Below are 25,689 nucleotides of genomic sequence, written 5' to 3' on the forward strand. Positions count from 1 at the left end.
TCAAGTCCCACCTCTCCCATCTCCTCATTGGTTTATAGAAGCATATACCACGTGGGTGATTGAAAGATAAACTGAGGTCCACACTCCAGTCCAGTTGGTAGCGGTAATGCACCTTAAAGTTGGTTGCCAACCACCATATAAAGTCCACAAAAGAAGAAGAAGACTGAAGGAAGAGAGATTACTAGAAACTAACTAGGTTTCCCCTTTTATCTGTGGATTAAGAAAGCTATGCTAAAAAGAGCTCCTGGTTTCATGTTCCTCCAGGGATGAGAAGGAATAGGAACATGTCTCGTGATGTGTCATTGCAACCAGTCAACAGAATGATGGAAGCTGTATCATCATCCTTTCACCCACTGTAATATCTATCATAGTGAGTGTGGACTTCATTTCAGCCACAGCACAAGGATGATGAAAGAAACAGTTAAGGTAATAATTAGAGCCATATGCATAATTGCCCTGTGATTTATAGTCCCTGGAGTGGCTATTTCTAAAAGTCCTGTATCAACCTGGCCTGCATTCGCCCTCATTTATTCCCAAGGATGTCAGCGTCACTCCCTCCCTCTCTACCTCAAGCATTAATGAGCTGGGATTTAAAATCAGAGCAGAGACTCATGCTTGCAGACACAGCTCATAGACCCAACACCCACGCACTGCACACACACTGACACACACACTGACTCATACACAACTGGCATCATACCGTTAGCAGTAGAGGAAAAAATAGCATGCTTTCCATTGACATCATTCTGCATCACGTTGCTAGGGTACGGATGAGTCAACATTTGTTGCCACGGAAACACTGCTTCACCTTCAAATCGCTTGCCCTCTGTCTGTCAGTGCCACAGCAGACTGGTGTGGTGAGTGTGTTTATATATATGGTCTATGGTGTGAGCTCACTATGGCTGTAACATGAGCGCACACGGTCTTATTGATTCATTCACTACAATGTTTACTAGGACTGCTCCAAGAGACCACAACTACAATATTCTAATGGTAGTACAGCTTGTCAAAGTAGTTTTGTTGAATATTTAGACCACCGACAGTGGTGAGTTGATATAATGTTGGGTCAGCATCCTGAACGCCAATCAGTGAAGAATGAATTTTACATTGCACATTTTCAAACAAGACACACAAAGCAGGGCATCTGCATGGGATGAAATGTTATATTTATTGAACAGCGTGATAACTGACAACATTGGCCAGTAAAGATTTATCTGAGGACAGTGATTGTATTAGAGTCCAGCATCAGAAGTTGATTCTATTATGGACAATAACAAAACACAGAGAAAACCCAACAGAGAAATAGAGAATTTTGAGAAACCAAGAAAGATAAAGGAAAACAAAGAGAACAGATGAGAGAGCGACGGAGAGAGATGGGTGAAATGTTTAAATTCCAGCTGTTTCAGAGATTCTAGTAATAGAAAGATGAGTAGTAATTTGGTAAGCCATTGACATCCTGATGAGAGAATTGTTAACGCAGTCTAATCACAGTGGCTGGAACCAGCCCATACACCTGAACAACAGGGCCTCGTATTTCAAGAAACAAAAACACATCGATAACCATCGATGGTTACCATCTCATTTTATTCTTACAAAAATTATAATTTGACTTGCAGTATTGAGGTGGTCAGTAGATCAAACAGTGTCCTTCATAAAAATGGTTCTGGATTTGCAGAACTCTATATATGGCAAGGTTGGATGTGGCATTGAGAGCAGTGGCTAGGTTACTAGTGGACATAGCACTGCCCATGCTATCATTTTAATTTCTTCGTTTTTTTGTCATAATCGGTAGAGCCTTCTCAGCTGTCGTTCACTAATTGAGTTTAGCTTGCTGAGAGCATCGGTGCAAGTTTTCTGGGGAGAGAAAGAGGTGGGCATGAGGCTTCTTTGGATTAGGGCGACTTCAAGGCCAGTTTTCCACTCCAAGTCTGGTCCTCTGTGTCCCCCTTGGACATTGTGGGTGTTGTCTAAATTACATTCTTCCACCCTCCACCCTCTCTTTCTAAGCTGCTTTGCAGTTGCTCAGTCTCAGATCTCGATTCCTGAACCGTCGCCCATTCCAATAAAGAGTGCATGAAAGTGTTGCTGCAGTCCACAAATACCTTAGCAGCGATGCGTGGTGGAACTGCCCTGCCCAGTTTTGGCAGACTACTACATTTAGTTTGATTCCATTTTACATCACATGGCTGATTTTTGCCTTTGGATTTCCTGGTGCAAAAGCTACTTCCAGCATGTATACAAAAATGATCAGGTTTACAGGTTTATCGAGAGGTAAGCAATGAAAACAACTTAGCTCGTCTATAAAGGCTCAATGTAAATGGATTGATAGTAGCCTTAATGTCTTAGACAGTGTTCAGATTCCCTGCCAGCAAACACTTTAAGTGCACGATTGACTCATCACTTTGACTGAAAGCATTCAGTTCTACCGGTAATCACTTTTTGTTGGCTAATGATTGCTTGCAGAAACAGTGATTAATTTGGCTTGACTAATGGATAATCTACATTGGCTAAACACAGAACAATAAAGGCAAAAATGATCATAGTATACACACATCTAATGTATGAGTGCTCTATACTATGGCTCTCTTCCATCACTTAAAATAAATAAATACATAACCAAGGGAAACACAAAACAATAATAAAATCAATTTAAAACACATAGCTATAACTGAACTAAGAAATAGTATTCTGGCTATTATTATGACACTCTGGTTCAAGAATGATATGAAATAAAATCATATAAGAGCAGAAAGGATGAACGAGGACAGTCCTCTTAATTGTATAATGCAAGGAAAGACCGCAACAGACGGTCAGACACATGAAGGCGTTACAGCTTAATGGCTATGATGAGTCACTATGACCCCTTCCCGTTCCCACCCACCACCTTTTTCTTTTCGTCCCCAGTCACAGACTTCCAGTTGAGATGACAGGCTAGCTCCAGTAGTTCCAGCCCTCCAATCAGCTTCTGTCCGAAGTAGACCCATCATCAACAGGAAGTACAAACGTAGCTGGACCCAGAGCCAGAGGTATGCGTAGTTAGGTTATGAAGGAGCTCCAGTAGAACAGTGAGGCTGTTTTGATCAGAGCCATGTGGAGCTCTGTCTTACACGGGGGCACGCGGCACACTCCCTGTGGAAAGCCCCGGGGCTCAGCGGCATAGAGGTCACTCAGGCGGACCTCCCTTTCAGCCCAGTGCTCCTGGGTCCTTTTATTTTTTAATTTTATTTCACCTTTATTTAACCAGGTAGGCCAGTTGAGAACAAGTTCTCATTTACAACTGCGACCTGGCCAAGATAAAGCAAAGCAGTGCAACAAAATCAAACAACACAGAGTTACACATAAACAAACGTACAGTCAATAACACAATAGAAAAAAATCTATGTACAGTGTGTGCAAATGTAGAAGAATAGGGAGGTAGGCAATAAATAGGCCATAGAGGCGAAATAATTACAATTTAGCATTAACACTGGAGTGATGGATGTGCAGATGATGATGTGCAAGTAGAGACGCTAGGGTGCAAAAGAGCAAGAGGGTAAGTAATAATATGGGGGTGAGGTAGTTGGGTGTGCTATTTACAGATCGGCAATGTACAGGTACAGTCCTGCAGGTCGGAAGGGGAGGATAGAGGCCTCGCAGCAACGCAAATGGAAGTGGATCTCCCGGGGGAACTCCCCCAGGATCAGGTGGCGCTCTGTCTGGGGGATGTTCTTGGGGTAGGCCACGGTGATGTCATGGACGGCATCCAGGTTGTTTCCTGTAAAGGAGGGGAGGGGTGGTTACACAACCTGTATGACCAACATCGTGCATCTTTATTTTAACCGTGGGGTTTGTGCAGACACTGATGTGGAAGACTCATACACTTGAGTCAATGTAACTAAAGAAGTGAGGGAACAAGTCCGATGACATCACCACGGTTCAGAACACTGGCCAGCTAAGCACCGCGAGCGGCAGTACTTAAGACTGCTGGAGGGCTGCCAGGATTATCTAACAAGGCAATATGAGATACCCGGGGGTGCTGTAATGTGTCACAGTGTTGATGAAGCACTAGTCTGAGATTTCTAAAGAAAAACAGGTAGCACTGTTTGATGTGGCTTGTTATTTTTTTATTTAACCTTTATTTAATCAGGTTCATCTCATTGAGATAAAAATCTATTTTCCCTTCACGCTTGAATCATTTGAATGACATAGGCTAACACTTGTCATAACAAGTGCTAACTAATGAGGACTACAATACAAAGTCACTAAAACACCCTTGGTTAAACTTTAGTGCATGTTGTGCAAAATGGGTAAAGAATAACAGTATATATCAATAAAGTGAACCCCTGGCCTTTGCGGAGAGTGTCCACGATGAAGGTGAATCCGGTGGTGCGGTGTTGCAGCACATACTCAAACCTAGGCAGGTCGTTCATTTCCGCAAAGTCATCACTTCTTGCTCTAGTGTAGTCTGCAGGAGAGAGGACAACAGAGAATGTGAAGTAGCCTCAATAATATTGTCAACATCTATAATAATTGACTGTCACAAGATGACATTTTACATTCAATTCTTCGATAGGGTTTAACACACTACTGTAAGAGTGAGAGAACATTAGTTTTATATCATTTTCCTCCATAGATATGAATAAAATATAATTTTTTATCAAGTTGATTTAATTAAAATATATGACACTAGCCTAGGTGGAGCTCTACACCTGTGGATCCCTAGCTATCCTCTGAGGGACAATGCTAAGACATTTTTGATCCAGAAAGGGTCACAGAAATAGTCAGGGGGCCACACTGATCCAAATCCCACCACCAGCCGTCCGGGAGAGGAGGGAATGTAGGATGTATTACTTAAACTATTACTTCTAATGTGTCATATATCTGGCCCTGGGTCTGTAAGTCAAACTGATTTTAAGAACATTGTATGCACATACACAGAGATACACATAGACCACCCATACATCCTCAGGGAGTTACAGTATAAAACCAATGTTAACAGGCTTGGGGATGAGAGCTGGAAACGGTTGATGCAGGGTGCTCATGTCCTATCCAACAATCATTGCCCTGGTTGGCTGATGTCACTGAAAGCTGTTACCGGTCAGGTCAGTGCCCTCAGGGAAGAGGAGGAGCTGCAGGTGCTCTCTGATGTCACAGAAGTATTCCAGCATGTTCCCCATGTGGCTGTGGTCCTCCTCCCACTGACGCTTGATGAAGATGAAGCACTGTGTAACCCATGCTGAGGTGTGTGTGTGTGCGCACATGTTTATGTGTGTGTGTGCGTATGTTGCCTATACCCACCTTGAGGTAGATCTTCTCCAGGCGCAGGTAGCTATACCTCAGCAGGCAGAACCACAGGAACATCCAGTCCAGGTGGGTCCGGTGGTTCATGATGATCACACTATGCTCCCCTGGGATGAAGCCATCACCCGTGATCACCACCATTACCCCAAACACCAGCTCCAGCAAGGCTTGCACAGAGGGAGGGAGGGAGGGAGGGGGAGGGAGGGAGGGAGGGAGGGAGGGAGGGAGGGAGGGAGGGAGGAAGGAGGGAGGAACAGAAAGACTGTCATTTAATTTGGTCCTACTGTATTCCCTGTATTTGCATTCTTTTTCACAAGAGCACCCTGTATAAACCTCATCATCTTTAGACAAAAACAAAAAGGCCAAGAATAGTACAAAACAAGGTCAGTGAGAGGTCAAAAAACATCAGGGCAAGAGATCAAGAAAGGTCTAGGGAACACATCAAAGAAGGTTAGGAGGTCAAAACCAAAAAGGCAAAACAGTTAAACCACCGTGGTCAAACAAAGGTGATAAAAAAAGACAGACATAAGTAAGAAGATGCAGAGGTAAGGAACACAGACAGAGACAGGAACAGATTGGTGTAAATATACTGCTCAAAAAAATAAAGGGAACACTTAAACAACACAATGTAACTCCAAGTCAATCACACTTCTGTGAAATCAAACTGTCCACTTAGGAAGCAACACTGATTGACAATAAATTTCACATGCTGTTGTGCAAATGGAATAGACAACAGGTGGAAATTATAGGCAATAAGCAAGACACCCCCAATAAAGGAGTGGTTTTGCAGGTGGTAACCACAGACCACTTCTCAGTTCCTATGCTTCCTGGCTGATGTTTTGGTCACTTTTGAATGCTGACGGTGCTTTCACTCTAGTGGTAGCATGAGACGGAGTCTATAACCCACACAAGTGGCTCAGGTAGTGCAGCTCATCCAGGATGGCACATCAATGCAAGCTGTGGCAAGAAGGTTTGCTGTGTCTGTCAGCGTAGTGTCCAGAGCATGGAGGCGCTACCAGGAGACAGGCCAGTACATCAGGAGACGTGGAGGAGGCCGTAGGAGGGCAACAACCCAGCAGCAGGACCGCTACCTCCATCTTTGTGCAAGGAGGAGCAGGAGGAGCACTGCCAGAGCCCTGCAAAATGACCTCCAGCAGGCCACAAATGTGCATGTGTCTGCTCAAACGGTCAGAAACAGACTCCATGAGGGTGGTATGAGGGCCCGACGTCCACAGGTGGGGGTTGTGCTTACAGCCCAACACCGTGCAGGACGTTTGGCATTTGCCAGAGAACACCAAGATTGGTAAATTCGCCACTGGCGCCCTGTGCTCTTCACAGATGAAAGCAGGTTCACACTGAGCACGTGACAGACGTGACAGAGTCTGGAGACGCCGTGGAGAACGTTCTGCTGCCTGCAACATCCTCCAGCATGACCGGTTTGGCGGTGGGTCAGTCATGGTGTGGGGTGGCATTTCTTTGGGGGGCCGCACAGCCCTCCATGTGCTCGCCAGAGGTAGCCTGAATGCCATTGGGTACCGAGATGAGATCCTCAGACCCCTTGTGAGACCATATGCTGGTGCGGTTGGCCCTGGATTCCTCCTAATGCAAGACAATGCTAGACCTCATGTGGCTGGAGTGTGTCAGCAGTTCCTGCAAGAGGAAGGCATTGATGCTATGGACTGGCCCGCCCGTTCCCCAGACCTGAATCCAATTGAGCACATCTGGGACATCATGTCTCGCTCCATCCACCAACGCCACGTTGCACCACAGACTGTCCAGGAGTTGGCGGATGCTTTAGTCCAGGTCTGGGAGGAGATCCCTCAGGAGACCATCCGCCACCTCATCAGGAGCATGCCCAGGCGTTGTAGGGAGGTCATACAGGCACATGGAGGCCACACACACTACTGAGCCTCATTTTGACTTGTTTTAAGGACATTACATCAAAGTTGGATCAGCCTGTAGTGTGGTTTTCCACTTTAATTTTGAGTGTGACTCCAAATCCAGACCTCCATGGGTTGATAAATTGGATTTCCATTGATTATTTTTGTGTGATTTTGTTGTCAGCACATTCAACTATGTAAAGAAAAAAGTATTTAATAAGATTATTTCTTTCATTCAGATCTAGGATGTGTTGTTTAGGTGTTCCCTTTATTTTTTTGAGCAGTGTATATGAACCACATGCAGTCTGTGATCCATCGGTACCAGGCGGGTGACATCAGCATGAGAGGAAGCACAGAGACTAGCATTAAGATGCTGCCAAGGAAACTACCCAGAAACAGGGTCACCACAAAGTAAAGCCTCCGCACTGACACCACCATACCTGGAAGAGAGAGAGAGAGCGAGATGATTTCACATTTATATTTGGACTCTCTTAATGCATCAGTGAACTTGTTAGTTCACTACAGTAAAAGCAGTTAAACTGATCATGAAGCAGATATACTGTACATAGGATATTAACACTTCCAAAGTAAGCTAATCAATTCTCTAGAATTCTCGGCGGATATGGAACAGCAAGCTTAGGAGTAATGAGGAAGGATTGGGTGAATCATGGAGTTGCCTAACGTAAGACAAATGGAGTTATCAATGTCCTCATAACTAGTAAACCCTCCTGTTCTGTTCATCTTCCTAAACACTTCCACACAAACAGTGGAAAAACCAAGGCAGACATTCCTATTGTGGAATGTAAATAGGGGTTGGAGCCAGGAGTTTCTTACTGTTAAAATGCTGTGAGCAGGGAGACTGGAATATATGCAGCTCGCCTGACAACCTTTTTTTAGACCTGAACATTTCACATTTCCACTGAATAGCCTAAATATTTTTGCATATAACTCAGCCTACAGCTGTCTTTTGTGGGATCATGCTTTCGAGAATGATGCCATCTGGGGTCCACTCAACACTGTCATACGCCTTGGCCTATATTCCATTTTGTTCTTTTCAAAGCTACTGCTGTATTACAGTAGGTGTTATTTCTAATAAATCAGATGTAACATAAACATGCTGAAATTCAAAACCTAGTACAGAGACTTTGACAGCTGACGGCAAATCTCCATATGATCATGTCAGATGATATTTAGTCTTGCCCCACAGGGACCCTTTGTGCCTACTAGTGTTCATAGAAATCAGTTGCTGAGTGGAGGAGTGTATCAGATTTAGGTTTATGGGGCCTTAACAGCTCAGTATTGCCAACCAATGAGCATATCCTAACAAAAAGTATAAACCCAGCAGGTGGGACAAACTTTCCCAGAACTACTGTCAGTGTCACCTATTACCCTAAAAATGGGGATGTTGGCTATGTATGCTATGCATGTGGCTTTGGATAAAACTATAAGCCTATGAAGAAAAAAAAAAATCATAACACTAAATCAGTAGAACATATGGCTTTATTCATGCTGTTAGTCTTTATTGCTTGGTCTTGCTGACACAATGAACCTGAGCTCGGCTACAGGGAGTTCTGCTCTACGAAGCAGGTGTTTTGAACTGTGGTTCACACTCCTCCACCTCCATTAACGCTGTAATCGCACAAGTCTCCCATTTCCATCCCCCTCACGTAATTACCACCACGCTTAGCAACAGCAGTACCATTACACGGCAGGTCTCCCGGTAGCAGCATTCAAAGTGGTTGATGGAATAACAACTCAGGTGTGTGTCATACAGAGCCAGGATGGGGGTTTAAGGGTTGTTGTTTTTTAGCAATGGAAAATATGAAGCACGGGAGAGGTGAGGAACACGCCGGCTCAGCACAATTGTCACAATTACGCCTCCCCTGTTACTGCTCTCCCCCATAACATACTTACACACACACACACACACACACACACACACACACACACACACACACACACACACACACACACACACACACACACACACACACACACACACACACACACACACACACACACACGTGTCGGCAGGAACATGCTAGAGCACACACACCTTTATGGTCCCCAGAGGATGAGAGGTGAAAAGTGATAAAGTCATCACATCATGAGGGATGTAGGCAAGGGAGGGATGTAGGCTATTCACACGCTCACGGAAAACATTTTCTTTCGATGTTCAATGGTGTAGGACTAATAAAATCATAGAAAATGTGATTAAGTCTATATAATGAGGATTGATTAAATGTTTATTCAATCACCATAGCAATATGTGATCTAGCCTAACTGCAATGAAACATATATATCTGCTCATAGTCTGACCCTGCATAATCTGGAAATCATTTTGAGTGGAGACCAGATATCACCATAGAGGAAATGGAAATGAAAGGTCAACCATGTCTAAACAACAAGCCGTGCCCATTCTTGGTTCTCTGCTCTCAAAACCATTAGCCAGAGTAATTCAACTTGTGAGTTAGGCTAGCTGAACAACCCTCTCTGTTGCAGTGGAAAAACAGAGAGGACTTCAACCCCTGGGTTCCATCTCCACTGTGCTCACAGCTAATTGCTGCCTGCTGTCTGTGATGAGTGGTGCAATTCGCAGGGAGGGGAGGGTGAGGGTTAGTCAGCGGGGAAAAGAACAACGCTTTAATAACTTTTACCCATTGGATCTCTGATAAAGATCAGGGAGAGTACAAAAAAGCCAGAACACAAACACACACCCAGATACACACACACACACCTGTAAAAAGGCTTAGTTGTGCCAATGATCAATACGCAGCCTGTGGACTTAGTCAGTACATACAGTAGACTGTAAGGTTAGCCCACTTTCAATATGAACTGTGCCTGTAATAGACAGGGCACACTGATTGCACTTGAATAGGACAATGGGGCCAGTGTAGCCCATTCATAGATGCTAACCACCTTTAGCGTCTATGAGTGAAGGTATCTTCTGGCCTGGGAAGTTCTGTTAACACTCATCTCTTGCGGTACAGTTTTGGAAACATAAGGAACATATCTTTCATATCAGCAAGTAATAATAATAATAATAAAAAGGTTCAATTACTATACACCTTTATAAGGTTGGGGTTAGTGTTCCCACACAGCCATATCTCTATGTTACAGCGTTTATTTACGGAAGACAGACAGAAGACAGAGGCGACCACCTGTGCTAATTAGCTATCTAGCGTGCTCGAACACCTTTGTGTAAGTGTAACTGGGGAGGAATTGTAGTGAAAGTGTAGTTCATCGGTTTTAGGGACACAACTGTATGGATCTGTGCAAACCTGCTACAGTAAGTGTATACTTTTTATTTGAAAGATTCTTTCTTGCTGATATGAAAGATAAGTGATGATAATTGACGTTTCTAAACGTTAAAACAGAGTGTCGGGATTGTAGTTCACATGGTCCCCCTGGTTAGCAGTGCTTATAGCAAAACAATCTTGGGATAATGCCTTGGGTTCTAGAGAGCAAGTGCCAGTGCAGTGATGACTTCATATCTAAGAGGCCGACCATTCAGTTAGGACTCTCGTCAGGGTTAGGCCAGTTGGCCCGGATACTGTGCCCACAGGGGCCCACATAAAGCACTGCCATCCCTCCTCCAGAAAGAAACACCTTGTGCAGAATGTGTGCGCACGTGTGTGTAAAGCTTTCTAAAAATCTCATCAAGAATGATAAGGCCTAGAAGTGTTTGGAATGTGACCAGGAGATAGCCTGCTCATTTCGCTAATGGACATCACCACTGTGAGGATTTGTGTTGGTGTCAGAACACATAGAGGGCAAATGGTCTTATTATGGGTTGTGCTTAATCCCTGGAAAATAACTCAATTTGACAGAGAGAATGCAGTTTAATGAGGTTGATGCTGCAGTCTAAACTGGAAGAAAAACATCAAAAGCATAGTAGTTAGTAGACTCTTCATTTATTCATCATGAGCTGAGCCATTTTCACATTCCAACAGCACACCTTGATTTCAACTCAATGACAGGGATTATTGGGTAGGTTACCAGCTAAATCCTTTTTAGCTACTGCAATGACCTGGCAGTGTGGAAAGCATCACTGCTTGGTATGGCAACAGCACCACCCTCGATCGCATGCCACTACTTAGGGTGGTGCGGACAGAATCAGTACATCATCCAGGACCTCTAAATTAGGTGGTGTACGTGACATTAAAACTTTTCCACCTTCACATGCAATACCTAGGCTAGTTCTGCACCCCTAAACAAATAAAAAAAGGTCTTAATGTGTGTTCTTGTAAAATAGTAGTGTCAGCTGTAAACATAATTGCTAGCTAGCTAGTTTTTCCCCCAAAAAACTAAAGCAATGCTTTAACTGAAATGTAATATACTCTTTACTAACTAGTTATCTGCTTTTATTTTAGCTGCTTAGTTAGCACGCTAGATTCGCTAGCTACCTCAGCTTTGCCAATCCTGGTAGACAGTTAGCCTAACGTTAGCAAGCTAGTCTAAATAACAGCTGCTGGCAACGGCTAGCTTGCTAACACAGGCTTATAAACTGGTTCGCCAAAAGAAAGTTTCACTCAGTATCAGAGGATCATGAGAAATGTAAACATTTGGCAAAAATTGTTACCCACCTGAATGTTATTCGCTTCAAATTCACTACAAATTAGCATCTGTCGGGTGGGGCAAGACGAAATGTCAACAACTTGGTTGCAACATAGCTATTAGCCAGCTAGCATTAGCAAGCTAGCATAAAACCAGTTGCTGAAGCGAAACCTCTTTTGCGGACACGCTGGTTGTTGTGAACGCATGCGTGGTAGATGCACAAATATTATTTTTGTATATTAACATTGCATTTATGAAAGTTAACGGTGTGAGATGGATGCATGCTTTGCAGCCGCCATAGCTAGCTAGCTAACCTTTTAACTCGAATGACCTCTCAACTTCTTACTCTCACTCAAGCACATGCCATCAGGGGACCCTGTTTATGTGGGCTGGGTGAGGAAAAGTGGACAGCAGGCCTGCTGTGTTGGCTTGAAGGGGAGTCAAACAGCTTTATCAGACTTCCTCCTCTAATCAAAGTGCATAAGAGAGAAGAAGATAGTGTTGGTGATTATGTGTATTTGTGATGCATATAATTAGCAATCAACTGTACTTCATAATGATTGTGATCTGGAATCTCTGCTCCAAGACTTTTAAAGGAATGACAAAGAACAAGCTGGTGTCATTTTGTTATTTTACCCAAAGTTGTGACCAGTGCCTCTGTTACTAAATTACCACAGCAGTCAGTGAAGTGTTTATTTCTCTCTCTCTCAAGACTTTTCATGGCCTGCTCCCTGTGTCATGCACATTATCTGAGTGTCTGAGTGGACTGTAGGGGTTTATCAGTTAACATCTCCAGCATCAGCGCATCACTTCAGAGGGATACTGAAAGCTATGCTGTGAAACAACCTCACTGAGTTCTGTTTCAATGCTAGTTCACATTTGACAACAGAGAAAGACACAGATGAGATGAGCACACACACCCGGCCATTGCTGCATCCTTCCTGTTGAATGGTGCCTGCAAGCTCAAACTGAAGAAGAAAACACGTGATGACCTTATCCATCATCAGTACCACTGAATTTTTGACAAGAGTATTTCAGTTAATGGACCACGTGAAGAGGCGACACTACAAGTCCCTCTTGAAATAGCCTACTTGGCTTTTAATTAAACATGTCAATACGACACTCAGCGGTATGCTTCCATTTCTCAGAAGAGATTCTTAATAAAATAACCTGGGTGAAAAAATAGGGTGAAAACATTCAACATATAACAGTGTAAGAACATTGTCGTTTCACTTTGTCTGCGACGGACTCGGACTGTGAGACAGACAGAGGATGTCATTTTCGGGCATTGGACATTGTGTCTTGGGTTTATTTTCAAAGGAGTGTATAGATAGCGCTTTAACAAGACTTTATTGGAGAGAAAACATTTCTTCTGGTTTGTTGTTTTTAAACATTCTTGTCCCTTCTGACCCCTTGTACTTTTTGGGAGATGTGGCAGCCAGTGGGGAGGTGTGATGTCACTGACCAGAGCTAGGCTAGGTTTCTAGTACAGAGGCTCATGAGGCAGGGTAAATTCAAAACAAAATAGATTTTATTGCCTATAAGGTTCCAACCTAAACGATCTCTTCAAGAATCAAGAAATGTTCAGCAAATAAAACTTGCAACTAGAGCTACCTGCTCTCTCAGTCCTCTTCCCCGTGAGGGGAAACCAGCAGTTGATAAGTGTGGCGCCTAATTGAGTAGCCAGCCACACCCTTAACGAGTTTATTGAAGTCAGCCGTGCCTGTTCATCTTCAAGCCAGTGTGCGCATTCCCGGCTGACTGAATGGCTTGTGGTGCTGGTGAGGACATGGACATTAGGTGGATGACCCTCATGGTACCATACTCCTTTCTTCTCATGAGGGAAGCCGTCAGGGACCAACGATGACCCATCCAAAGGATTCAAGCTGATAGCTGAATTCCAGGCTGACCATCTGGCTTGTAGTGCTGGTCGTGGTAGGAGGGTTGGCCCTGACAGCTTCACAGGAGAAAAGAGAGGGGAGGAGAAAGGGGTGCATGGAGTTCAGAAAAGAGACAGGGATGATTTAACTCAAGTCTTCTTCCCTTTCACCCCACCCCTCTTACTGGGTCTTGCATAATTGTCTAATTTCCTGATCTCCTGTCTTTCTCTTTTTACTCTCTCTCTACCACATCTCTCTCTCTACCTCATCACTCTCTAACTCTCTCTCCATCTCTCTCTCTACCTCATCTCTCTCTCTACCTTCCTCTCTATATCTAATCTCTCTCGCTCACCTTCTCTCTACCTCATCTCTCTCTCTCTACCGCATGTCAATTCAATTCAAAGGGCTTTATTGGCATGGGAAACATATGTTTACATTGCTAAAGAAAGTGAAATAGATAATAAACCAATGTGAAATACACAAGGAGAAATTCTCTCTCTCTCTCTCTCTCTCTCTCTCTCTCTCTCTCTCTCTCTCTCTCTCTCTCTCTCTCTCTCTCAATGTTGAGGTGAGGCTGTTTTTTCTACTCTGGGTTCCAGTCAATAAGGATTACGTTTTTTGGGGGGGAAATCACCATCATGTGTCACAATGTGCAAACATAGAGTGATTGAATTAACATAATACAATCAGTGACAAAGCTCCTTTGCTGTGCTGTAATCTTTTCAAATCTTCACCTTCCTTATCTTATCCTATCTTGACTTTATGTTATCTTTGTTTGCCTACTTTGTAAGTCACCAAATCATTCACGTGACTGTTAATGAACCCCTTGGCCCAATGTACTTCACTGCTATGCTCGCTCCCTTGGCCAACGTACCTCTCGCTACACTCTCTCTTGGCCCAGCCCTACTCTGACCTCCTTTATGTCTCTACCCATTCCCATCATTATCTCTTCTGTTTCTTCTCTTGTTATGCCAATATGTGCATATTTATTTTATTTATTTATTTCACCTTTATTTAACCAGGTAGGCAAGTTGAGAACAAGTTCTCATTTACAATTGTGACCTGGTCAAGATAAAGCAAAGCAGTTTGACACATACAACAACACAGAGTTATACATGGAGTAAAACAAACATACAGTCAATAATACAGTAGAAAAATAAGTCTATACACAATGTGAGCAAATGAGGTGAGATAAGGGAGGTAAAGGCAAAAAAAAGGCCATGGTGGCGAAGCACATACAATATAGCAAGTAAAACACTGGAATGGTAGATTTGCAGTGGAAGAAAACGCAAAGTAGAAATAGAAATAATGGGGTGCAAAGAAGCAAAATAAATACAGTAGGGGAAGAGGTAGTTGTTTGGGCTAAATTATAGATGGGCTATGTACAGGTGCAGTAATCTGTGAGCTGCTCTGACAGCTGGTGCTTAAAGCTAGTGAGGGAGATAAGTGTTTACAGTTTCAGAGATTTTTGTAGTTCGTTCCAGTCATTGGCAGCAGAGAACTGGAAGGAGAGGCGGCCGAAGGAGGAATTGGCTTTGGGGGTGACCAGTGAGATATCCCTGCTGGAGCGCGTGCTATAGGTGGGTGCTGCTATGGTGACCAGCGAGCTGAGATAAGGGGGGACTTTACCTAGCAGAGTCTTGTAGATGACCTGGAGCCAGTGGGTTTGGCGACGAGTATGAAGCGAGGGCCAGCCAACGAGAGCGTACAGGTCGCAGTGGTGGGTAGTATATGGGGCTTTGGTGACAAAAACGGATGGCACTGTGATAGACTGCATCCAATTTATTGAGTAGAATATTGGAGGCTAATTTGTAAATGACATCGCTGAAGTTGAGGATCGGTAGGATGGTCAGTTTTACGAGGGTATGTTTGGCAGCATGAGTGAAGGATGCTTTGTTGCGAAATAGGAAGCCAATTCTAGATTTAACTTTGGATTGGAGATGTTTTATGTGAGTGTGGAAGGAGAGTTTACAGTCTAACCAGACACCTAGGTATTTGTAGTTGTCCACATATTCTAAGTCAGAACTGTCCAGAGTAGTGATGCTGGACGGGCGGGCGGGTGCAGGCAGCGATCGGTTGAAGAGCATGCATTTAGTTTTACTTGTATTTAAGAGCAGTTGGAGGCCATGGAAGGAGAGTTGTATGGCATTGAAGCTCATCTGGAGGGTTGTTAACACAGTGTCCAAAGAAGGGCCAGAAGTATACAGAATGGTGTCGTCTGTGTAGAGGTGGATCAGAGACTCACCAGCAGCAAGAGCGACATCATTGATGTATACAGAGAAGAGAGTCGGCCCAAGAATTGAACCCTTTGGCACCCCCATAGAGATTGCCAGAGGTCCGGACAACAGGCCCACCGATTTGACACACTGAACTCTATCAGAGAAGTAGTTGGTGAACCAGGCGAGGCAATCATTTGAGAAACCAAGACTATTGAGTCTGCCGATGAGGATGTGGTGATTGACAGAGTCGAAAGCCTTGGCCAGGCCAATGAATACGGCTGCACAGTATTGTTTCTTATCGATGGCGGTTAAGATATCGTTTAGGACCTTGAGCGTGGCTGAGGTGCACCCATGACCAGCTCTGAAACCAGATTGCATAGCGGAGAAGGTGCGGTGGGATTCGAAATAGTCGTTAATCTGTTTGTTGACTTGGCTTTCGAAGACCTTAGAAAGGCAGGGTAGGATAGATATAGGTCTGTAACAGTTTGGGTCAAGAGTGTCCCCCCCTTTGAAGAGGGGGATGACCGCAGCTGCTTTCCAATCTTTGTGAATCTCAGATGACACGAAAGAGAGGTTGAACAGGCTAGTAATAGGGGTTGCAACAATTTCAGCAGATAATTTTAGAAAGAAAGGGTCCAGATTGTCTAGCCCGGCTGATTTGTAGGGGTCCAGATTTTGCAGCACTTTCAGAACATCAGCTGACTGGATTTGGGAGAAGGAGAAATGGGGAAGGCTTGGGCGAGTCGCTGTAGGGGGTGCAGTGCTGTTGACCGGGGTAGGGGTAGGTGGAAAGCATGGCCAGCCGTAGAAAAATGCTTATTGAAATTCTCAATTATAGTGGATTTATCGGTGGTGACAGTGTTTCCTATCCTCAGTGCAGTGGGCAGCTGGGAGGAGGTGCTCTTATTCTCCATGGACTTCACAGTGTCCCAGAACTTTTTTGAGTTTGTGAGGCAGGAAGCAAATTTCTGCTTGAAAAAGCTAGCCTTGGCTTTTCTAACTGCCTGTGAATATTGCTTTCTAACTTCCCTGAAAAGTTGCATATCACGGGGGCTGTTCGATGCTAATGCAGAACGCCACAGGATGTTTTTGTGTTGGTCAAGGGCAGTCAGGTCTGGAGAGAACCAAGGGCTACAGTGGGGGGGGAAAGTATTTGATCCCCTGCTGATTTTGTACGTTTGCCCACTGACAAAGAAAGGATCAGTCTATAATTTTAATGGTAGGTTTATTTGAACAGTGAGAGACAGAATAACAACAACAAATCCAGAAAAAACGCATGTCAGAAATGTTATAAATTGATTTCCTATCTAATGAGGGAAATAAGTATTTGACCCCCTCTCAATCAGAAAGATTTCTGGCTCCCAGGTGTCTTTTATACAGGTAACGAGCTGAGATTAGGAGCACACTCTTAAAGGGAGTGCTCCTAACCGCAGCTTGTTACCTGTAAAAAAGACACCTGTCCACAGAAGCAATCAATCAATCAGATTCCAAACTCTCCACCATGGCCAAGACCAAAGAACTCTCCAAGGATGTCAGGGACAAGATTGTAGACCTACACAAGGCTGGAATGGGCTACAAGATCATCGCCAAGCAGCTTGGTGAGAAGGTGACAACATTTGGTGCGATTATTCGCAAATGGCAGAAACACAAAAGAACTGTCAATCTCCCTCGGCCTGGGGCTCCATGCAATATCTCACCTCGTGGAGTTGCAATGATCATGAGAACGGTGAGGAATCAGCCCAGAACCACACGGGAGGATCTTGTCAATGATCTCAAGGCAGCTGGGACCATAGTCACCAACAAAACAATTGGTAACACACTACCGTGAAGGACTGAAATCCTGCAGCGCCCGCAAGGTCCCCCTGCTCAAGAATACATATACATGCCCGTCTGAAGTTTGCCAATGAACATCTGAATGACTCAGAGGACAACTGGTGAAAGTGTTGTGGTCAGATGAGACCAAAATGGAGCTCTTTGGCATCAACTCAACTCGCCGTGTTTGAAGGAGGAGGAATGCTGCCTATGACCCCAAGAACACCATCCCCACCGTCAAACATGGAGGTGGAAACATTATGCTTTGGGGGTGTTTTTCTGCTAAGGGGACAGGACAACTTCACCGCATCAAAGGGACGATGGACGGGGCCATGTACCGTCAAATCTTGGGTGAGAACCTCCTTCCCTCAGTCAGGGCATTGGAAATGGTTCGTGGATGGGTATTCCAGCATGACAATGACCCTAAACACACGGCCAAGGCAACAAAGGAGTGGCTCAAGAAGAAGCACATTAAGGTCCTGGAGTGGCCTAGCCAGTCTCCAGACCTTAATCCCATAGAAAGTCTGTGGAGGGAGCTGAAGGTTCGAGTTGCCAAACGTCAGCCTCAAAACCTTAATGACTTGGAGAAGATCTGCAAAGAGGAGTGGGACAAAATCCCTCCTGAGATGTGTGCAAACCTGGTGGCCAACTACAAGAAACGTCTGACCTCTGTGATTGCCAACAAGGATTTTGCCACCAAGTACAAAGTCATGTTTTGCAGAGGGGTCAAATACTTATTTCCCTCATTAAAATGCAAATCATTTTCTAACATTTTTGACATGCGTTTTTCTGGATTTTGTTGTTGTTATTCTATCTCTCACTGTTCAAATAAACCTACCATTAAAATTATAGACTGATCGTTTCTTTGTAAGTGGGCAAACGTACAAAATCAGCAGGGGATCAAATACTTTTTTTCCCCCACTGTATATCTGTTCCTGGTTCTAAATTTCTTGAATGGGGCATGCTTTTTTAAGATGGAGAGGAAGGCATTTAAAAAAAATAACCAGGCATCCTCTACTGACGGGATGAGGTCAATATCCTTCCAGGATACCCGGGCCAGGTCGATTAGAAAGGCCTGCTCACTGAAGTGTTTCAGGGAGCGTTTGACAGTGATGAGTGGAGGTCGTTTGACCGCTGACCCATTACGGATGCAGGCAATGAGGCAGTGATTGCGAGATTTTGGTTGAAAACAGCAGAGGTGTATTTAGAGGGCAAGTTGGTTAGGATGATATCTATGAGGGTGCCTGTGTTTACAGCTTTGGGGTGGTACCTGGTAGTTTCATTGATAATTTGTGTGAGATTGAGGGCATCAAGCTTAGATTGTATATATTGAATATATAGTGGATTAATTAGAAAAGAAAAGCAGCATGATTGAGAAATAAGAGGTGTGCTGTGTGAGCGTGTAAAGAGGGTCAAATGTGGGTGGCCCCTGGCCAATGCCTGAGAGTTGGCAGCACTGCCAATCCATGTGTACAATCGTGCAGTAGGTACAGTGGACAACAAGCAGTTTAGCAGTTACACCGGTGGGCCCCCCTGGGTAAATTAATAAAACCGAAAGTTTACCTTGACTTGGAAGAGTTGGATAGCCTTAGCCATATAACTAACATAAATAGCATTCCTCTCTGTTTGAGTCAAGTTGTTGAGTAAGCTAAATTAGCTGCATTAGCTAGCTAAGTAGGTGAAACTGAAAAAATACAACGAAATATAGCTGTCTCTCTCTGCTGCTTCTCCTTAATTTTTGAAGAATTGAATTTGTTCAAAACTGTTAATCTATTGTCATTCTCTCTTGAGTCAACTATTCACCACATTTTATGCACTGCAGTGCTAGCTAGCGGTAGCTTATGCTTTCAGTACTAGCTCTGATCCTTTGATTGGATGTTCGTGCTGCAAGAGCTCTGATAGGTTGGAGGATGTTCTCCGGAAGTCGTCAAAATTACTGTGTAAGTCTATGGAATCATGAGCCACTAAGGGTTTGTATTAAAGTCACTGTACCCAGAGCAGGATGGAAAATATCTGTCCTCCAGCTACACCATGGTGCTACCCTACAGAGTGCTGTTGAGGCTACTGTAGACCTTCATTGCAAAACAGTGTGTTTTAATCAGTTATTTGGGGACGTGAATATATTTAGTATATGTTTTTTATGTTTTTCTAAAAGGGATAACTTTTTTAATATACAGAGCAGTATAGTGAATGGTGGTTGGAATGTCAGAGACAGAAGAATAAAGTAAGAGAGAGAGAGAGAGAAATAGAGCCAGCAAGAGCTTATACTGTCCATAAGCCACTGTGTCAACCAACATATCATGCTTGTGCGAGAGGGTGTGTGTGGTGTGTGAGGGGTGTGGGTCCAGGTGTGAGTGTGAGTGTGTTTGAATGTGGGGAATGGTGCTGAAGTTAGAGGGGAGAGTGAGGGAATGAGAGAGCGAAGCGAGTTGTTGACTGTAGGAATCAGAGAAAAGTTGGGGGGTGAAGGGGTCAGACTGTGCTGACACACTGGGATCTGTGGCAGATTGTTTCCATAGGAAAGAATTTCAAGAATTGGCTAGGAGAGCTATCAGTAATATGCTGTGAGCACTCCGACAACAGTTTAATACACAGCCAGGCACCCATACATACACTCACTCATGCACATTCTTGCACCCAGCACCACAAGCCAACAACGGTGTGCAAGACACAATCCGTCCACAGTGTCACTGTGGAATTTCTGATGTTATCGCTGCCCAAATGAAAGCTGTCGCCCTTGCAGACCACCATGTACTTAAATGGTTGTTCACACAAGGACATTGCCAAAGAAATTACATTTATCGAACAACATGCTTTCCACCTGGCTTCCCCAACCTGGCCAACAGCTCTGCAGCCCCCGCAGCAACTTGCCCAAGCCCCCTCCCCTGCTTCTCCTTCACCCAAATCCAGATAGCTGATGTTCTGAAAGAGCTGCAAAATCTGGATCCCTCCAAATCAGCTGGGCTAGAAAATATGGACCCTCTCTTTCTAAAATGATCTACCGAAATTGTTGCAACCCCTATTCCTAGCCTGTTCAACCTCTCTTTCATATCGTCTGAGATCCCTAAAGATTGGAAAGCTGCCGCGGTCATCCCCCTCTTCAAAGGGGGAGACACTCTAGACCCAAACTGTTATAGACTTATTTCCATCCTGCCCTGCCTCTGTAAAGTCTTCAAAAACCAAGTTAACAAACCGATTACCGACCATTTCGAATCCCACCATACCTTCTCCGCTATGCAATCTGGTTTCCGAGCTGGTCACGGGTGCACCTCAGCCACGCTCAAGGTCCTAAATGATATCATAACCTCCATAGATAAAATATAGTACTGTGCAGCTGTTTTCATCGACCTGGCCAAGGCTTTCGACTCTGTCAATCACTGCATTCGTATCGGCAGACTCAATAGCCTTGGTTTCTCAAATGACTGCCTCGCCTGGTTCACTAACTACTTCTCAGACACAGTTCAGTGTGTCAAATTGGAGGGCCTGTTGTTTGGACCTCTGGCAGTCTCTATGGGGGTGCCACAGGGTTCAATTCTTGGGCCGACTCTGTATATATATTTCTCTGTATATATCAATGATGTCGCTCTTGCTGCTGGTGATTCTCTGATCCACCTCTACGCAGATAACACCATTCTGTATACATCTGGCCCTTCCTTGGACACTGTGTTAACTTCACTGGGGTAGCCCCCCCTTCTTCTCAATTTTCCACCTGAAGACATACCCAAATCTAACTGCCTGTAGCTCAGGCCCAGAAGCAAGGATATGCATATTCTTGGTATCATTTGAAAGGAAACACTCTGAATGTTGTGTAAATGTGAATTGAATGTAGGAGAATATAACACAATAGATCTGGTAGAAGATAATACAAGGAAAAAACATACGTTTTCTGTTTTTTATTGCTGTTGCATCATCTTTCAAATGAACAAGAACAGCCAAACATTCAGATAGGATGCTGGGGATGATTTGAATGAAGAACATAAGAGGACAACAATAGTGGAGCAAAGTTTCAGACAGATAACTTCAAGAATGAGCGAGCTACATGACATTGAGCATAAAGTCACCCACGTGTCCCACACAAATGTACCCAAATGTACCCAAGTGGCCGAAATTGTGATACATTTTGAAGCAAATAACTATATACAAAATACATAAATGCTATTCTAACACACCCCCCCCCCAAAAAAAAATATAAAAATAAAATAATAATAATAATAATAATAATAATTTAAAATCAAAAATAACAAGGGTAACTATTTACACACTTTCTATTTACAATATTGGGAAGACCCTCAGTCCTCTACACAAAATTGTGCTGCTGATGCCATGGCCGATAGCAGTCTCTTTCTGCTGTAAAGCAGAGGGTTACTGAACAGGTGGTGCAGGTGAGGGGGCATTTCCTGTGACAAAGCGCACAATGACGCCTCCCTACTGTGCCCTTTTTGCCCCGAGACACATTCATGCCTGCAGAGATGAATCTGGGCAGGTGAACACCACTGGTTGAAGGAGCAGAAGGGACAGAGGTAGAAGGGACAGAAGGTGATGCAGTGGACTTGCTGTAGCTAGCAAGATCCCGGATGAGCAGCTCCCTGAAGGCTAGCTGTGAGATGGGGGCTGTCCACAGCTCTTAGCCATTTCCTTCTGGAGGATGAAGGAATTCACCACAGCAATGTCGATGAAATTATAGAAAAATGTCTTGTACCATTTCATTGTCTTGTGGAGAACATTGTAGTATCCTATCAGTGTGTCTGACAGGTCCACACCTCCCATGCCCTTGTTGTAGTCCTTTACAGCAGCTGGAATGGGGACATTGTTTGTGGTCCGTGCCCCGGTACCATCCTTCACACGCCTGACGACGTGATCGCCACTGAAGGACTTGTGGATACTTGTGCACATGACCACCTCTCTGGTATCCATCCACTTTACAAAGAGCAGGCCATCTTCACGAATCCATTGCATGGTACCCCGCTCAGCCCGCTTAGGCATGTCGTTCACCTTTGTTTTCAGAAAGCCCACTCTGTTGGTCCGAATGGTGCCACAAGCCCACACATCCCGCTTCCTCAGGTCTGTAAACAGGGTAGGGCTTGTGAAGAAGTTGTCCACAAACAGTTTGTAGCAATTCCCCAGCAGTTGAAAATCCCAAAAGTCCATTACCGGTAGCAAAACAGTTTTTCCCCTCATAAACAAAAAAATTGCAAGTGTAGGCACACACAGAATCAGCCAAAACAAACAGTTTGTAACCCCATTTTGTTAGTTTGTTACACATGCATTGTTTGAGGCCAATTCTGGCCTTTGAGGCTAATTCTGGCCTTTGAGGCTACCATCCTGTCATCTATGGACAGGTTCTGGGCGGGCTGAATATAGGTCTTGCAGGCCTCAACGGTGTTGGGGTAGAGAGGTCTGATTTTGCAGAGCCTATCAAATCTTGCTGTGCCTCTCTTCTTGTCATTCTCCCCATCAACGTCTGGGTCACTGATGTGAAGCGCCCGTGAGATAGCCAGAAATCTTTTACAAGACATGACAGTGGCGGGGAAAGGCAGTTGATAGAGAGCTGACATTTTCCAGTAGTCCCTCAGAGTTTTCAACTTCACTAGCCCCATGTAAATGACCAGTGAAAGGTAGCAGAAAAGGTCTGACATGGAAATGGGCTTCCATGCTACTTCCTTTCCTGCCTGCTCCTTAGCCCCATACTTATTCGTGTTAGACACCAGGGAATCAATAACAGACGAGGTGAAAAACAGTTGAAAAAGTTGAAGGGGGCTGTACTTTGCAGTCATGTCTAGTTGAGGTCCTGGCTGCCTTTTTGGTCTAAATACTGGTGGAATTGGTTCCACATCATCTTCTAGCACAGAGTGCCAACGGCCCTCTGCCACTCTGTCTGCAGGTTTCTCTCTTCCCCACCTCCACTTCTTGGTCACTGTCTTCACACCTCTAGATGGCTGTGTAGGTGTGGAGCCGGAGACAGCAGGGGTCTGGCTGGATGAACCAGCTTCAGAGGGGGGTGGACACCTAGACATTGGGGGCTCATAATCAGAGTCACTGCCACTGTGAAAGAAAAAAAAATCAGTAAGAATACTTTCACGTATGAGCCCTATATCAACACGTAAAATAAACAGATATGTATTATATAGAGAACAGGGAACATAATCACTATGTTGAAGTGCTGTTCCATTCCATGTTTTTATAAAATACATTTAAAAAATATATAACACAGACACACACACACACACACACACACACACACACACACACACACACACACACACACACACACACACACACACACACACACACACACACATCCACAATGTGTAGCCAATGTGTACTTTACACATTTCATTACACATTTCATTACTGATGATATTTTTATATATTGCAAATAAAATAAGAAAATCAACAACAAAAAAATCTCAAATGAATAATATTTGATATTATTAATTTCAAACAATGACATTAGCATGAGAATTAGCCTTACAAGTCCAACATAGCATCCTCTCCATGGAGAAACATGTCTTCCCCCTGCGAGTCAAAACTAGCCTCGCTGAAAGATTCATCTTCCTGAAGCAACATGGTCTCGCTTTCTCTATCAATTTACTCTATAATTTGGGTTAAATCTGTATACCTAGACTTTGTTTTAGCTTTTCCTGATTTATTCGCCATAATTTAAATATATAACATTTCTGAAAATGCTCTTGATTATGTACTGCTATGCGTAACACTCGTGGCTCCGTCAAGTAGGATTTGCAATGGCGAATGAACCTCTTTTACGCCAGAGTTTACGACAAAGGCTGGTCTTCGAACGTATAACCATTACATATTGCCGTTTACCTCAGCTCACTGGCTATCTTCCAAGCTAGATTTCAAGATGATCAGTGGTCATTGGGCCAAAATACAGTCAATCAACGATAGACCGGTCCTACCATTGGTGCGCAATGAGGTCATTGATTGGTGTCTTCAAATCGGTTTGCTTCGGTCAATACGTCCCGGGAAAAGAACCATGACATTTGGTTGTGTTACTAACACCCAGAGGATTGCAATGAAACCAACCATGACTTGATAAACGTTTGTTTAGTGTGTGTAATTACCACAAATGTTTCGTCCAAAGTTGAATGAGACGGAAATCACGACGCAAGCGGTTTACAAATGTTTTGTGTTAGGCTATAACAATGGATTTTATCAAACAAAACAAACATTCACTGTGTAGTTTGGACACATGGCATTGCCTCCAGAGGAAGAGCTTCAAAGGTAAGCGATTTATTTTATTGTTATTTATGACTTTCGTGACGCTAGTGCTTGGTTGGAAAATGCTAGTAATACTTTTGTGTTCTGGGCGCTGTCCTCAGATAATCGCATGGTATGCTTTCGCCGTAAAGCCTTTTTGCAATCTGACACAGCGGCTGGATTAACAAGAAGTTAAGCTTTTAAATGATGTAAGGAACATGTATTTACAAGAATGTTTAATATTACGAATGGTGTATTTAGAATTTTAGCACTCTGCAATTTCACCGGATGTTGGCCAGGTGGGACGCTACCGTCCCACGTACCCTAGTGAAGTTAACAAACCTCCAAACGAGCTTCGATGCCATATAACACTCCAACTGTGGCCTCCAACTGCTCTTAAATGCTAGGAAAACTAAATGCATGCTCTTCAACCGGTTGTTGCCCGCACCCGCCCGCCCGCCTAGCATCAATACTCTGGACGGTTCTGACTTAGAATATGTGGACAACAAATACCTAGGTGTCTGGTTAGGCTGTAAACTCTCCTTCCACACTCACATTAAGCATCTCCAATCCCAAATTAAATCTAGAATTGGCTGCCTATTTCGCAACAAAACCTCCTTCACTCATGCTGCCAAACATACCCTCTTAAAACTGACCATCCTTCCGATCCTTGACTTCGGCGATGTCATTTACAAAATAGCCTCCAACACTCTACTCAGCAAACTGGATGTAGTCTATCACAGTGCCATCCGTTTTGTCAACAAAGTCCCATATACTACCCAGCACGGTGACCTGTACGCTCTCGTTGGCTGGCCCTTGCTACATATTCGTTGCCAAACCCAC

At 44.0% G+C, this 25,689-nt stretch overlaps 1 protein-coding gene across 1 annotated transcript; it reads right to left on the reverse strand.

The window, feature by feature from the left end:
- Positions 1 to 880: 880 nt before the first annotated feature.
- On the reverse strand, positions 881 to 24,195 carry LOC106611107 (lysocardiolipin acyltransferase 1-like). Its single transcript, XM_014210973.1, has 10 exons — positions 24,101 to 24,195; positions 23,527 to 23,670; positions 13,628 to 13,674; positions 5,259 to 5,447; positions 5,075 to 5,215; positions 4,328 to 4,444; positions 3,577 to 3,754; positions 3,045 to 3,205; positions 1,124 to 1,142; positions 881 to 902 (listed from the first exon to the last, which is right to left on the reverse strand). Exons 1-10 carry the CDS (start codon positions 24,193 to 24,195, stop codon positions 881 to 883), a joined length of 1,113 nt encoding a protein of 370 aa, XP_014066448.1.
- Between the last annotated feature and the right edge of the window lie 1,494 nt (positions 24,196 to 25,689).

Source organism: Salmo salar, chromosome 09, assembly GCF_965601325.2.
Source record: "Salmo salar chromosome 09, fSalSal1, whole genome shotgun sequence".
Lineage (NCBI taxonomy): Eukaryota > Metazoa > Chordata > Actinopteri > Salmoniformes > Salmonidae > Salmo > Salmo salar.

Excerpts from the sequence above, each read along its gene's own strand:
- LOC106611107 (XM_014210973.1), bottom strand. The coding sequence starts at position 24,195 with ATGTTGCTTCAGGAAGATGAATCTTTCAGCGAGGCTAGTTTTGACTCG. Across the intron at positions 13,675-23,526 it reads ACAGTGACCAAGAAGTGGAG|CTGTCAGGGCCAACCCTCCT; the intron begins GTGGGGAAGAGA and ends TCTCCTGTGAAG. Across the intron at positions 5,448-13,627 it reads CCAGCACTACAAGCCAGATG|CCTTGCTGGAGCTGGTGTTT; the intron begins GTCAGCCTGGAA and ends CCTCTGTGCAAG.